The sequence below is a fragment of the Cyphomyrmex costatus genome, unplaced genomic scaffold, assembly GCF_001594065.2.
Source record: "Cyphomyrmex costatus isolate MS0001 unplaced genomic scaffold, Ccosl1.0 scaffold142, whole genome shotgun sequence".
Classification (NCBI taxonomy): Eukaryota; Metazoa; Arthropoda; class Insecta; order Hymenoptera; family Formicidae; genus Cyphomyrmex; species Cyphomyrmex costatus.
In genome coordinates, this window is record NW_017275413.1 from 804366 (window position 1) to 819174 (window position 14809).

At 34.9% G+C, this 14809-nt stretch overlaps 3 protein-coding genes across 6 annotated transcripts in view; 2 read left to right on the forward strand and 1 right to left on the reverse strand.

Annotated features, from left to right (window-relative positions):
* Nucleotides 1-1641: 1641 nt before the first annotated feature.
* On the forward strand, nucleotides 1642-4469 carry LOC108783128 (tropomyosin-2). 4 transcript variants are annotated; one of them, XM_018551618.1, is made up of 8 exons: nucleotides 1642-1698; nucleotides 1797-1893; nucleotides 2310-2614; nucleotides 2857-2990; nucleotides 3221-3409; nucleotides 3539-3614; nucleotides 3689-3821; nucleotides 3941-4469. In XM_018551618.1, exons 3-8 carry the CDS (start codon nucleotides 2375-2377, stop codon nucleotides 4021-4023), a joined length of 855 nt encoding a protein of 284 aa, XP_018407120.1. In that variant the 5' UTR covers nucleotides 1642-1698; nucleotides 1797-1893; nucleotides 2310-2374; the 3' UTR covers nucleotides 4024-4469. The 4 variants fall into 4 exon arrangements, with proteins under 4 accessions (XP_018407120.1, XP_018407118.1, XP_018407122.1 ...); XM_018551616.1 differs by having other exon boundaries at nucleotides 2336-2614; XM_018551619.1 differs by having other exon boundaries at nucleotides 1644-1698; nucleotides 1783-1893; nucleotides 2336-2614.
* A 1022-nt stretch (nucleotides 4470-5491) lies between these two features.
* On the forward strand, nucleotides 5492-9600 carry LOC108783123 (tropomyosin-2). The gene is made up of 6 exons (XM_018551611.1): nucleotides 5492-5731; nucleotides 5810-5943; nucleotides 6092-6280; nucleotides 6805-6880; nucleotides 6961-7093; nucleotides 7195-9600. The coding sequence occupies exons 1-6, from the start codon at nucleotides 5492-5494 to the stop codon at nucleotides 7275-7277; spliced, it is 855 nt and encodes a 284-aa protein (XP_018407113.1). The 3' UTR covers nucleotides 7278-9600.
* A 1021-nt stretch (nucleotides 9601-10621) lies between these two features.
* Nucleotides 10622-14809, reverse strand: part of Dscam2 (Down syndrome cell adhesion molecule 2) — a 105794-nt gene continuing 101606 nt past the window's right edge. The window contains exons 23-30 of the mRNA XM_018551638.1: nucleotides 14201-14382; nucleotides 13524-13917; nucleotides 12978-13121; nucleotides 12592-12777; nucleotides 11940-12151; nucleotides 11417-11570; nucleotides 11244-11346; nucleotides 10622-10912 (exon numbers count right to left, since the gene is read on the reverse strand). Of these exons, the coding sequence (XP_018407140.1) occupies nucleotides 10663-10912; nucleotides 11244-11346; nucleotides 11417-11570; nucleotides 11940-12151; nucleotides 12592-12777; nucleotides 12978-13121; nucleotides 13524-13917; nucleotides 14201-14382 (1625 nt within the window). The 3' untranslated portion in view covers nucleotides 10622-10662. The remainder of the gene's footprint in view (nucleotides 10913-11243; nucleotides 11347-11416; nucleotides 11571-11939; nucleotides 12152-12591; nucleotides 12778-12977; nucleotides 13122-13523; nucleotides 13918-14200; nucleotides 14383-14809) is intronic.

The following is a 14809-nucleotide window of genomic DNA, read 5'->3' on the forward strand; positions in this document are numbered from 1 at the left end:
CTGACATATTTTGTACACTGTTTTATATTCTTTTTTTATTTTGTACTTACTAGCCGATGAGATATTTGTTAACTCGTATTATATTAATATGATTACCGTAAACAAAAATTTATATCTTCTTACGCCTTTTAATTTGTATTAATTACTATGCAAAAATTTGTACTGCTTACACTTATTTTTATTTCTTTCTAGAGTTGTGCTGTGGTTAACGTTATTTTAATAAGCGTTGTGTTTTTGTGCAGTTCGTGTTTTTCTCATTACGGAGCTGTTATTCCAGGGAAATGATGCATTTACATATTATAATATGCAGTATGATCGTATTTGATATCGATATTGTTTCGAGCGCTTTTCTTGATATGCCGATATGATCTTGATATATACTACATTATATACATGTATTACATCTTGCCAAACTCTATGTCAATATGCACCGCTTTTTTAATATTTCGGAATATTTACCAAGCATATAAATATGCGCAAAAAGAGTGAAATAACTATTTGCACAGTCTATTATTACCTTTGGATATATCTTGTCTGTGTACATACGATAATTGAGTGCATATTTCTACCGAACCGTATCTACTGTGTGCCATATGCAGCATGTAAAATTATACTCGGAAACACAGAAACTAAAAGGTATAATAGTTAAATGAATTCTTCTGTAACATGACTGAACTGCATTATTTTTTATTGTAAGCTGCATTTACAATTATGAAAGTCTGCTTATCTATATACCTGTAAATTGATCAGAAAAATCAATTTCACATACGTGTAACAACTAAGAAGTATGTATAATTAAAAGTAAGAACATTTGCATCGAAACATCCGTAGAGCTTCATTCACATAGTTTTTTCATCACATGCAGTATCTTATAGTAGCTTAAGCGAATAAGTTACATGTTATAATCTGAGACTGTTGTAAAAATAAACCAGTGAAATTATTAAATATATCTTTCGCTAGATTTAATATAATATTGTCTTATTTTTATTATTATACCATTTTCATTAAATATAGGCTATTTTTGTAGACTCTTATATTTAATTTGTCTTTGTATTTACTAATTTCTAAATTCATAAAATATAAGTTTACACATGATTTATACCCCCTTGATTCGATTCTTTAAATTTCTCAATCTGTTTCCTAAGCATACGATTTTTTTCTATATCATTTCGTAAAATCCTTTTCAGCAGATAACCGATAAAGTTTCAATTTTAAACCTCGGAGCTGTAAGTTTTATTAGTGTAGTTTTATCGAAAGCTCCCGCGTGTGACATCAATCCGTTCGATAGGCACGGCTTCGATCAGCGGGAAGATTCGAAGTGGGTCCACGCCGATTGGCATTTTAATGACTCTTAATGTCGATTGCGGCTATCGACGTGACGATAGGATCGGTCAGGTTGTTTACTATGGGGAGCTGATTACGTGATCGGCAGAAAACAGGAACGGGATTCTTTTCGAGGGCCGAGAATAGCATGGAAACGAGCGGATATCGCGTTTCGTAGGCAGCAGCGGTGACGACGGCGGAGGGTAAGTTTCGGGACGATAGCCAAAGTCCCCAAGCAATTATAGAATTGGATTGGATCGGGGAGTTCGGGAAGGTGGTCGGCACCGCCACCGAAATCGGTTTCGTTTTATTTTAGCTTAGCTGTCGAAGGCATCCGGTTGTGCATTCTCCCCGCAGATCATCGTTACGATCACAGTAAGTGTCCTCTTTAGCAGGAATTTCTCTGTTTGTCCCGTATCATCGCGTGAAATTTATTAAACGGGTGATGATTAATAATAGGGTGATATATGTAGATCGAGAGTTGAATGACGGGGTGAAATTTCACGGCGTATAGCACTGAAGTTCTTGTGATTGCACCACTCTCGTCCTTTTTTAGTCGCTATATTTAAGGTACGAATTTTGCTTATTTCGAACAATTAAGATATTAGTTTAGAATTTTATTAGAATCAATTAGAGTATTCGTATTTTAATTATATGGAAAGAAAGAACAATAGCTGAGGTAGCAAAAAATTTATATAGCTAAATTTTTGACAAATTTGAAAATAATTTTGTTGAAGTAATCATGACGCTGATTGTTAGAATGTCAAAACTTATTACTGCATTGTTCATCATGCTTAAATTTCTTTCGTAATTATTTTGATGGTCCAACAAAATTTTCAAATCTGTACCTACCTAAAATTTTAAATATTTCAACAAAATTGTTCTTTCTGTGTAAGTGCACGATTTATGAATTTTATCGGCTCTGCTCGCATTGTCAGCGTAATTTCCATTTTTATTCATATTTATCGTCTAAAATTGCACTTTAGCTTTACGAGATAAATGTGATATCCAGAATAACTGATAAGGGGAAAGTCCAAAATCGCGCGTTACGATGGAGGCGATCAAGAAGAAGATTGCGGCGCTGAAGCTTGAGATGGATGCCGCAAACGAGAAAGTCGAAGTCAACGAGACAAAAGCGAAACAGGAGAATATAAGAGCAGACAGATTGAACGATGACCTCAGGGATCTACAAAAGCGATTGAGCCAATTGGAACGAGATTATACTGTCACTAAATCTAACTTGGAGCAATCTACTGCCGATCTAGAACAATGCGAGAAATCTTGGTCTAAAGTACGTAATGATTAATATGAATAAATTTTCTAAGATCTCTTCCACAGAGCATATTTTTCTTTTCATAAACTAGTGATATAATTTTTATAATAAAAATAATTTTCTAATATGATCTATTAAAACTATCAATAAAGTTATGATAAGAATTTATCAAAAAAAACAGTAGCAATCAATGTTTTAAGTTCCAATACACACGTATTTAAAGAATCTTTTATCACTTATCAATTAATCGTGTTGTACAGGCTGAACAAGATCGTACCGTTTTAACGAAAAAGGTGCAAGAGATCGAAGCGAGTTTGACTAAAAAGGAGGAACTACGTCTTTCCGCTACAATAAAATTAGCACGTGCGACCGAGCTTGCGGACGACGCACAGAGGTTTATAAATTTATTATCATCAGATTTTGTTTTTTCCAGTCAAAGATAATAATGGTCGAATTTATTGACTATTATATACAGTGCTATCGACGTCAATCGAAATCGATTTGACTAATTTCTTACTTATTTCTACTGGGTACAAATGTGATGTGTATACATATAAAATAAATAGATAAATTATATAAAGGATTCGACAAAGCAATAACGCTACTTTTTTTTTATTCGTATAGAATGTGTAACGTTTTGGCAGATAGGAGTCGTTTGGACGAGGAACGTATGGAGAAATTGATGTCGGAATTAAAGGATGCTAGATTAATTGCTGAAGACGCCGATGCGAAATCTGATGAAATAGCCAGGAAATTGCAATTCGTGGAGGAAGAATTGGAAGCTGCTGAAGAAAGAGTGAAGACTAGCGAGGCGTATGTATAATAATTATAATTTGCATGTTGTATTATATGTATATATATTATACATATATATATATATACTATATAACATTATACATACATTAAATATAAATAAATTCTTTTATTAAAATTTTTTTGTAGAAAAATCGTAGAACGTGAGGATGAACTTTTCATCGTACAGAATATCGTGAAGTCCCTCGAAGTGTCCGAGGAGAAGGTACCATAATATAATACGCTGTGATAATTAATTAATTGCATTGCAACGCTACTTCTTCATTATTTTGATTTTAGGCGAATCAACGGGTAGAAGACTTCAAGGTGCAGCTGAAATTGTTGAAAAAGAAACTGAAGGAAGCGGAGAAGCGCGCAATAACTGCCGAAAGGACGGTGAAGACTTTATTAAAGGAAGTGGACATGAAGGAAGGTAAGAACACCCTCGAAGCTCTTATTTTCAATCGGTATTTTTGATGAATTAAAAATCAAATTTACAAAAATAATGATTCTACTTTCTTTTTTATATCATTGAGAAATTGCTTGTTTCAGACGAACTCAGAGAAGAGAAGGAAAAGTATAAGGCGGTTTGCGACGATATGGACGCGACGTTCGCCGAGATGACAGGATACTAAAAGTCCTGCGGACGGATTCGATTTGACTTTCGCTGTTACTTCTAACTGCTGCTGCTTCCCTCCGCTTATTCGTTACTTTTTGCTATTCATTAGTTCAGTTCGCTATGCTAAATGCCGCTTATATCACAATGCCGATTTGTTTTGCTGTACGAAGTGCCGTGAACGATATTAGAAATAATCTGCTGCGCGCAATAATCCACTGATGGACAATGCAATGTGGCTTGTTACTATAATTGCTTCGCTTCGTGCAATACTTTGCCAAGATTGGCAACTGGTTCACGGTCGCTCATTGTTCGCTATGTTGATCGAAGATTCATTATTTCGTCTGTTTCTTTTTCTTTCAGAGATGTTGGAGGAATTTAATGTCGCGTATGCGCGAGCGAGACCACGATATCGCGCATCCTTTCTACCATTCAGTGTAAAATCTGTATTTTCAATAAACAGTATCACATATTCTCTAATGAGTTTTTATTATTTTATACATCGTGCTGTCAATAGACTAGGATAGTTTTAAAAAAATGACTGAATAAATAATAAATAATAAGAGTAGTGATATATTGCTTTTTAATATAATATTACTAATACTAGGAAAATTATTAATTATTATATTAATTAAATTAATAATTATTAATAATAATAATATTTCCCTAATATTAAATATTATTTATGACATAAATTGACGAAAGATGTAACTATGAAATTGAAATCGTGTTAGCCTTAACATTTACGCATTAAAAATATTAAAAATATGTTATATACAATATAATTCTAAATTGTGTAGTAAATTCAAAGATATATCTGTTATTTTAAACTGCAAAATAGAGCATGTAGCATGTGCTTTTAAAATCTATTTTAAGTAATAATTGTCAAACTAATATAACACAAAGTAAATGTTTGACGATCAATGTATCTGCAATCGGCAACAACCATCGGCACCACTGTTTTAAGAAGCCCAAGAATTCGTTTGAGCCTAACTAAAGCGACTGTTGTTTTTATCCTTTTGCATTGCATTAAGCCTATAAAACATTGTCCCCATCGGTCACTGAGTACAGTAACCCACGGGCATTACATTTTGATACTTCGTTTCTCGTTTCTGTAGTAATTAAAAATTCTGTTAACAAAGTGTAAAGCTCAAAATTATTATTTTTATACGCGACAAAGAATACTCTAAAGTGAAAGTGCTTTATACGGAACTATTCTTTAAAAAACATTCTTGACTACAGTAAAAAAAAATTAAACGTAAAAATAATTATTGTAGATTAAAAATATAAAAAAATTATTAAAAAATCTTTGCCACACAACAAAGTTAATTAAGCAAAATTAATAAAAATATAATTCTTAATATATTTATATTAACTCTTAATATATTTATTAAAATAATTCGCTTGAACGCAACAATTTATCTATTAAAATTTCTGTTAACGTCATTGATTAAAGAGAATATTTCTAATTAATTTTTAACGAAAACATGAATGCTATTAAAAAACGGCTGCAAACGCTAAAGCTCGAGAAAGATCTCGCGATGGACAAAGCTGATCTTTGCGATCAGCAGGCAAAGGAGGCAAATCGAAGGGAAGAAAAATTGAGAGATGAGGTTCGTGAACTGGCCAAAAAGTTAGTGCAAATGGAGCATGATTTAGAAGTGAATAAGGCTCAACTGATCAAGTCAAACAGGAATCTCGAGATAAAGGAGAGAGTCTATATCGTGGTTAGTGAAGTGAATTGGAAGAAATATATCACGCGCGTCTGAATTTAATTTGTCTTTACATCAATTGTAAAATTGCAGACTCAATCGGAACTAGCGGTACTTAATAGAAAAATGCAGCAGTGCATGCAGAATTTAGAAAAGTCGGAGGAGCGACGTTTGTCGGCTCAAGTAAAACTCGCGCAAGCCATGGAAACCGCTGAGGACGCAAAACGGTATATTTCTATATCAAGTTTACTTATTATTAATAAATGTTATAAAAGTGTCACTCTAGAGACTAAATTTTTATTAATAATATTATCGATTTTTTCACAAGAGAAATATTTGTAAGCTGTTATAATCATAAAATCATTCTTACTCCAGTATCTGCAAAGTCCTAGAGAACAGGAGTAAACAGGATGAAGAAAGGATGGATCAATTGATGGCACAGCTGAAGGAAGCGAGACTCATTGCTGAAGATGCTGACACGAAATCGGACGAGATTTCGAGAAAATTGGCATTCGTCGAAGACGAGCTGGAAGCGGCGGAAGAAAGAGTTAAATCGAGCGAGGCGTACGAGACTCTAAATATAGCAATTACGTTCTTTTCTGTTGAATCCTTTCTTACTTTTCTATTTTCAGCTTAAACAGGAATATTTCGCAATCCTACTTTCTAAGATGTTTTACTTTTGCATGAAAAGTTTTTATATATTTATTAAGTTGTGTGAGTGGAATTTTTTAAATCAAATAAGTAAAGATCACTTTCGATTGAGGACTTTGGTTGAATAATTTTGTGTGAATTTTACAATTTTTGTTCAAACAAATAGCTCGTTGATTATTTGTCGATTTGGAATACAACTTCACTGATTATTCGTCGATCTTAAAACTGAACTCACTTCCCAAACTAAAGTTGGATTACGTAATATGAAAAATTAAATTGACAAACAATGAATTAATAATGGAAGCTAATGGATATCCTTAAAATACTGAAAAAAGAATTTATTGCAAAAAGAGAGAGTTTTCACTTAATATTTCTTTTTTTTAAATCACTTAAGCTTAAAAGGTTTTAACATGCTTGACACGTTATATTTTTTGTAGGAAAATTCTCGAGAGGGAGGATGAGTTATTCATCGTTGGCAATATATTCAAATCCTTGGAAGTGTCCGAAGAGAAAGTAGACATTCTTTTATATTAATAATTTATATTTTTCATCTTTAAAAAATTAAGACTACATAAAGAGATTGTTTGTTGCAGGCTAACCAAAGGGTTGAAGAATTTAAAGCGCAGTTAAAGGAATTAAAAGTAAAACTGAAAGCTGCTGAAAAGCGTGCCATTATCGCCGAGAAAACTGTCAAGATATTCACGAAAGAAATGGACAAGAGGGAAGGTAATAATCGTATTATGCATTTTTTATAGATTTTAAATTTTTGAACTTGTTAAAATAAAACGATATTAATTGTTATTAATAAATTGTCGTTCACGTTTTAGATTATCTACTAAAAGAAAAGGAAAAATACAAATACATCTGCGACGATTTGGATTCCACGTTTTCGGAGCTTACGGGATACTAAAATAGACTTCAAATCGATCGTTCGATTACATCGATCGTTAATCAGAAGATTCGCATTGCACAAAAACATAAATATAAACTTTCACGTTTACCGAATATCTTATGAGGTTCGCCCAGAAAATCGATCCTATGTTTACTTTACACGATATCAATTTATTTAATCGATTCTACGATCGACACAATGCATCGAAATGTCGTACCACAGATTTAATACAGTTTAAATTTAATCGACAATTCGTTTTAATCATACAACCTCCGATCGCAGAACGGAGAAAGAATTTGCGAGCTTATTCACTTTATGGAGCTCTGCGATGACTTTTTTGCGCAATCTCGCGCCACGATTGGACCGTCCGCGCCATGCTCGCGCTGGTAAGCGCTTCCTCTCCCTACAATGACATTATTAATTGTAGTTACAATAACAATTGTCCATTTGATTTGTTCGCTCGTTTCCTCCATCCATATAGATGCAACAATTAAAGTATATTCTCCGAGCTGCACGGATTATCGCAAATGACGGGGGATGCACCGAGTTATGTCATTGCATCATCTTTCGAGAACCGTGTAATTATTCGCGATGCAAAATGTATAAAAATCCGATAAACCAATTCAAATGTACTTTATTATCGCGACGAGATTTTAAAGTAACAAATTTCAATCGGATAAATGACGAGATCGTTCAATTCAAATTAGCTTCGTGAAAAATTGTACAGTAAAAAATTCATTGATCAGTCATTAAATACTTTTTCTCACAAATAACTTCTCACACGATTACGATAACGAAGAGAATTAACTGGTCCCTGAAAGGTTACAGCAAGATCTATTGACAGAACTCGGTCGGTCCATGACGCAAGAAAAATGTACAAAAATCGTATCGACGAAAATGTCCCGGCAATCGCACCAAGAGCAAGACGGCGAATCGCACTTCGTCCTCTTCGAAAAGATTGCTCTATCGAATTTAATCGAACACTACGAGTTTGATTGACGTGCTTTCCTTATATACATTAACGAACGCGTCGTACATATCTGTATGCACGCGTCTTGATGCCCGTGTACTCAAACATATTGTATTCTACATACGTATTATCTACGGTCTCGTCTTCGTAGTGTCGCGCACAGCTTTTCTTAAACTTATTGGCATTATCTCGCAATAAAACTGGAAATTCTAAACGTTCCTTAATATTATGTCATAATTAGAATTTCTTAGTCTCTTCCCTAACAGCAAGGATCTTCAGGGAATGTCCTTAGGATGTCTGTATGTTCTTTAAATATCCTAAGGACATCTCCAGAATGCATCCTGAATAAAGTGTGCTATTAGAGTTCTTATACTTCTCTTTCCCATAAGATTAAAATTATTATCGTTTTGTACGATGATGTACTGTAAATTCGGAGCAGCTTCCTTCGCGCTGAAATGAACAAGGAAGTGGAAGAACATTCGCCATCACAGATGTCCAAATATAAAAAAAACATCGTATAATACATTTAACTATTTAAAATGACGTTTATCGACGAGAGAAAACGGATTAAACAGGTTTTTTAACATTAAAAACGTTACCACGAACTTGGTAAAAGTTACAAAAACATGCTTCTTTTTTTCATTCCGGAGTGTATAAAGTGATCTCAATCGGATCCTTTAAGGTCGCGGTAAGTAGTCTGCGGAATGGCAGTGTCGTGGAAATATTGGAAGCTCGCGGCGCAGTAGAATGCACGCGTTAATTAATTAATTCTAATGGCGATTTTTCGTAGTACTTTCGAGTTCAGTCTGAAAAGGAGTTCCGCTGGTACGACTTATTGCGTAATAGTAAGATTGGTCGCGTCGGATCACAAAGTCTCGAAGGTGCACGACATTAGAAGAGAGATCTGAAGAAGGAGAGAGCCACAGCTCTCCTTCAAATGCCTTGGCCGAAATTTATACAGAGCGGAAAACGAGATTGCGCTACGATCAGCTTCGTAGCTTCATACTCGATTCCTCCAGTCGTAACGCGCTTCGCGTACAGGAAAACATTCTACATAGAAGTCTTAGGTTTAATAACGGACTTAAAATAATCAACGGTGCTATTATATATATATATTTATATATATATATATATATATTCGTACGTATATAAACTTTACAATGCAACAGAGCCGAACCGTCAACGATCCGCTTTTTGGAGACTTGGAAGTCCGGTCTCTTCTCCTTTCCTATCCGTTCTTATCCCAATTCTAATAACATGCGCGCACCGAATACAGGATGAGCATGATTTCCAGGATGGCAACAGTTTCGAGCTGCTTCATATATTTATGAGAAACAAAAAGGAAAAACTTATTAAATGTTAATAATATAAATAAAACCTAAACATAAAAAAAATTAAATTACAAAAATTAGCGAAATTATATTAATCAGATATAAATAGCGATAAATTGATATCTATATAATGAGAAATAAAAAATTATAGACAAATAATCAATGATATATCTATATCGAATATCACTTAATTAATGTTATAATCTTTCGATAATTAATTTTGTAATAACAAAAATTATCAAAAAGATTGAAAGGAAGAAAAGCGATATAAAACTGATATAAATAAAAAAACAACTTTTCGGAATGAAAGTGCAGCTTGTCACCTGTCTTGTTCATGATACGCAAAGTACTCCCCCATGCTCTGTTCGTACATACGATTAAGTCTTTGGTCTCGAATGGATCGCCCGCCGGCGAAACGACTCGCAGCGGTCTGAGCAAATTGTCGTTTTGGCACGCATTCGTACACGCGATTCGACGATCATCCACGCATTCGGACTTGGACTCATTCACGCACTTCACGCATTCCACGCATGTGTATCTCGCGTCGCGTCATAGACAAGGAAGAGGAGAAGCACGTACTTATTGATACTTTTGACTAGTTCTCTCGGCTCGATCAACGAAGACACACGTTTATAGCAAAACAGGTCTTATAATGTCGCATTTTGTCATACAGTTAAGTTGATTAAATATTGCAAAAGCTAATATCTCTGAAATGCAAAATTATTATCTTTATATTGTAAAATAATGATGTAATTTAAGAATTTCAGGAATTTAAGATGTTTCATCTGACAAGAAATCATCTTCTACCTGAATGCACACATGTGTCTGTTCCTCTATAATCGTTCGTCCTCGTTGCCTCGATCCTCCCCGATCTTATTTACGCACGCCTCTCCCTCGATCGTCGTTAACGAGCAAAACGTAATTTACCTATCGTCGACAGAAGACGTGGCAGTCGAGTGGCCCTACGAATGGCCACGAGAAAATTCTTGACAAGACACGAAGGGAAGAGATCAATTTACCTAATCTTTGGCCCACGGGATTAAGAGAAAAAGGGGTGCTACCGTGGGAGTTGCGACATCCGGGGGGGGGGGGGGGGAATAGATTAGACGGCGATGGAATAATCCGAGGAGGGATTATTCTGAGTGCTTGGCCGCGACCACAGAGAGCTCCGCAGCCCCAGTTTCAACTTCTTCAGAGAGTCGATGTCGCACTCGGCCTCGCTGAGCTCCGGTCGATCTCCGTTCCCCGGCGTGGGTACAACCGCCCCCTGATTGCTGCCGACGAACGCGGTCTCCGCGACCGAGATCGGCGGTAGTAGTGTGCGTAGAGAGCTCCTGCTGGGAACATGCCATCTTACGAGATAGCCAAAAGAAACAGACAAGCTTACAGATTGTTTATTTAATCGAGTGATTAAATGAGCTTAATTAATTTAGTACCTTTTAATATAATTTTTAATAATTTTATTTTAAAAAACTGTGCGCAGATGTTCCATAATTTTTTATATTTAATTTAAAGATTTAAACGATGCAAAGGTTTGTTTCACATCAGAATTATTCTAATTGTATTTTTTGTATATTTTTGTGTATTTTAACATTATATTCTATGAGAGATTGGAAATTGGAAAATTACAATAAAATGGACCTGATTACTAATTTATACGTTTTGCTATTTTATATTCGTTACCTTGATCGCCCCCTCCGTGGCAGTGACTTCTGTTCGGACATTGGAGAAATGTCCGAAGACGTGCTCGACGTGCCGTGATAGATAAAGTCCGAGACCGCGCGAACTGAAACGACAGTGCATTTAGAATGTCAATTAGTTGAACGTTTCGATAAACTCTTCAGATTAGAACGTACTATGTTTTAATTTTCCAACGTCCAGCTGATTCGACGACTCCGTGCGCGAGCTTATCAGTTGGTCCGGGTCAGATTCGCTCTCGTCGCTCTCGACATCGCCTGGGGTTTGCTGCTTTCTCTGCTGCCGCCTTCTCGACGAGACGCTCTTCATGCTCTGCACAAATTGGATCTTTGCAAGATACAATACATAACAGAATTCCAAGTTAGTTTTAATCTTCAATCGATTTGCATTGTTAAAATTAACAATTATATTATTTACAATTTATACAAATTAAAATTATACATATTATAAATATGTAATTTAATTTAATATAATATATATGTATGTAATATATTAGGTATATATAATAATTTAATGTAATATAATTTATAATTAATAATTTAATATTATATATATACTATAATATTCCATATTCCACATATGCACACATGTTTAGGTAATGGTATATTTGTATATTGATTGAATTTCAAAACTAGATGGAGTAATTAATAAAATCCTAGTGAGAAGGGAAGAGGCGTATACCGTCGCCGCTGGTGGAGGGCTCGCACACCCTTCGGTCATGGCATGCTCGTGATACATGAAGCTGTGTAGAAGAGTGTTGTTCGGGTGGAGACCGGCCGCCGTGGCCTCCGCCGCGCCTCCCAGTCCACCCAATGCGCCTAACCCTGCCAGGCTTCCCCCGCCACCCTCCGAAAGCTGGAACGTAGCGTACGGCGAAATGTCCTCCGCTGTCTCTGTAACCCATCAGAGGCATTGCCTACCTTTCAAATCGCGTCGGGCTAACTGTCTCAGTCGTTCATCCATTTCAATTTCATCATCACGAACAAAAACGCACAAAATTGAGTTTATCTTTCAATTTGATAATTATTTCTTACTACACTAAGACACTAATTTGTGATTATTTTTCATTTTTAAGACTGATTGAAGAACATTAAATAGATTTTTTTTCTATTTAAATTAATTGATTTTGTGCTTTAGAAACGAGTAATATGATAGACACTTTAAACAAATTAAAAAAGAAACTTTTTTTCAACAAAATAAAAAAATTTTACGTAAAAAGAAAAAATTTTAAATAAAATTTTATTAAAATTAATTTCTTTAAGCAGTCTTGTTTTACTGTTGAGCGGCGCTAAAGCCGACTCGTACCTGCGCAACAGTAATTATAGTACCAAACCTGGTAGTTGTCCATATCGTAACAAAGGTTCACCTGGAATCTTGTCGGGCCCTGCACCCGTATTTGCCGCTTGCTGTAATGCTACTTTATGTATCGTGGCATAATAACGTTCTCGCTGTGTCTCTGCATTCTGTTGATTCTCTTGCGATTCTTTCATCGGCCGTTGCATTTGACCTCCCAAGTATCCTGACAAATAATTCTTCTTGAGTATATTACATAAATTAAATATTTATTTAAATGTCAAAAAATACATAAAAATAATTGAAAAGCGAAAGAAATAACTATTTAAATATAAAACTTGTAATATTTATTTAACAAATTTATAATACATGAAGATAATTTTACGAGAAAAATCTGAATTACGTGTTCAATTAAACTGAACTCACTATTCTTCCAGCGAAAAGCGACGATCACCGCTGCGGCGACCAAGGCGATAGTAGCCACTAACAATGGCAATATCACCTTAACATCAGCATAAAACGGCATGGCCGATGTCATTCCGCGTTTCGACAATCCTGGCGGCGGTGTTTCTGTAAAGTTACAGGAACACAGTGCTTTTGGATATAAGCCATTAAATTTAGTTTGATCGGACGGTGCAGACGCATCTTCGATCACCATATTATTTTCCGATGAAAGTTGCGCTATATTAATCCTTAAATCTCTCTGTGAGAATAACACACTGGTGTATAACAACTTAATTCGGTTGTTTATAATTTTCATAAAAAAATTAATATATCATAAAAAGGTTTTTTTTTTAATCAAAACGTCTAACATTAAGGAATATAAGTACTCAACAAATGTGTATATATGTTTATTAATAAAAATAAGTTATAATTAATGGGACAGGCATTGGAAAAAAGCCGATATCACATAGAAAAGGCATTTAAGGATTAAGCATTTTCATGCTTTAGTTGATCTACATTCAAACTTACCACCTTCCTTCGTCAACGTTACAAACGTAAACTCTGCCTGATTGCTGCCGGCCACGTTATGAGCCTCAACTTTGAGTTGGTAGACCGAGCTGGGAGTTAAATTCGTTACGACGAATCGCCGTTGCATCTTGATATTGTTTGACACCAGAGTCCAATGAAACTCATTTATTGGCCTGTACTGTATAACGAAATATTTTATGGGGCAACCGTTATCAGGCCAGACGTGCAATCGCAGTACTAAAGTGGTGGAATTTGGATTGAGGAAGGCAGCCGCCGGTGGGATGCCCGGAGCTTGGCCCTGAGTTCGAACTGAGAGCACCGGTGACGATGGACTGCTACCGATTTTATTATGCGATGTTAGATACAATTGATACGTGTTTCCGCACAGGAGCCCCTGTTAAAGTAATTATGATTTTAATCAATTTAGTTTATAGGCTAACAGAAATCTCCAGCGTATAACATTATTTTAATTAATTACAGAGTTCGTTAATCGATTTTCATTAATGGTTCATTATTCAAAATACATGTTAACTATTCATTGTATTGCATTTTTTTAAAATAAATTCCTGTATTATGCGTATTATTAACGTATTCACTATTATAATATCTTACGATTCGCTTGAAACAAATAATATTTTTCTATTAACAATTATTACAAATTAATCTCTGGAAAGTACCTTTAGCTCGTGACTAGTGGCATGGCGAGATAGTTGCAACTCGTCAAGAGTACCGTGATTAGTCCGATAATACAGCGTGTAACCCGTCAAAGGTGCACCGCCATTATGCTCGGATTTCCAATGTAATAATACGCTGCTCGACGTAGAGCTAGTTACGTACAATACGGGAGCACTAGGTGGAACTGTAACAGTAAATTTTAAACTGTAGTGCATTCTAGACTAATATTCTGCTAAATTAGAGTCTATATAAGTTGATTTAGCAATTATCTATTAAAACCTATTTATCAGAATATTAGTCTCGTTATTATATATGTATAACAGCAATTATTAGACATCATAATAGCTCATGGATAAATAATTGTTTTGACATTAATCTTCTGTTTGTAATATATCTTTTTGGCACAAATGCAATTTCACTCTCAAATTTCTCCGAAACGAGAGTTCAGTTCCCTCTTCTATTATAAAATATCTTATTAAAATATTATTTAGTAACGTAATAGAAATAAAGAATTTAAAATTCTGAATTTTCCATATTTAAAAAGAACTAGTAAAAATTTTAGACTGAACAGAGAGAGTAAAAGTATGATATTGTAGATGGAGATTTGACAT

What these genes read in the sequence shown, in the direction of transcription:
- LOC108783128 (XM_018551618.1), top strand. Translation starts at nt 2,375, where the DNA reads ATGGAGGCGATCAAGAAGAAGATTGCGGCGCTGAAGCTTGAGATGGAT. An exon ending in CTTGCGGACGACGCACAGAG is followed by an intron (nt 2,991 to 3,220) that starts GTTTATAAATTT and finishes TTATTCGTATAG; the next exon opens with AATGTGTAACGTTTTGGCAG. An exon ending in TCGAAGTGTCCGAGGAGAAG is followed by an intron (nt 3,615 to 3,688) that starts GTACCATAATAT and finishes TTTTGATTTTAG; the next exon opens with GCGAATCAACGGGTAGAAGA.
- LOC108783123 (XM_018551611.1), top strand. Translation starts at nt 5,492, where the DNA reads ATGAATGCTATTAAAAAACGGCTGCAAACGCTAAAGCTCGAGAAAGAT. An exon ending in TGGAAGTGTCCGAAGAGAAA is followed by an intron (nt 6,881 to 6,960) that starts GTAGACATTCTT and finishes TGTTTGTTGCAG; the next exon opens with GCTAACCAAAGGGTTGAAGA. An exon ending in AGAAATGGACAAGAGGGAAG is followed by an intron (nt 7,094 to 7,194) that starts GTAATAATCGTA and finishes TTCACGTTTTAG; the next exon opens with ATTATCTACTAAAAGAAAAG.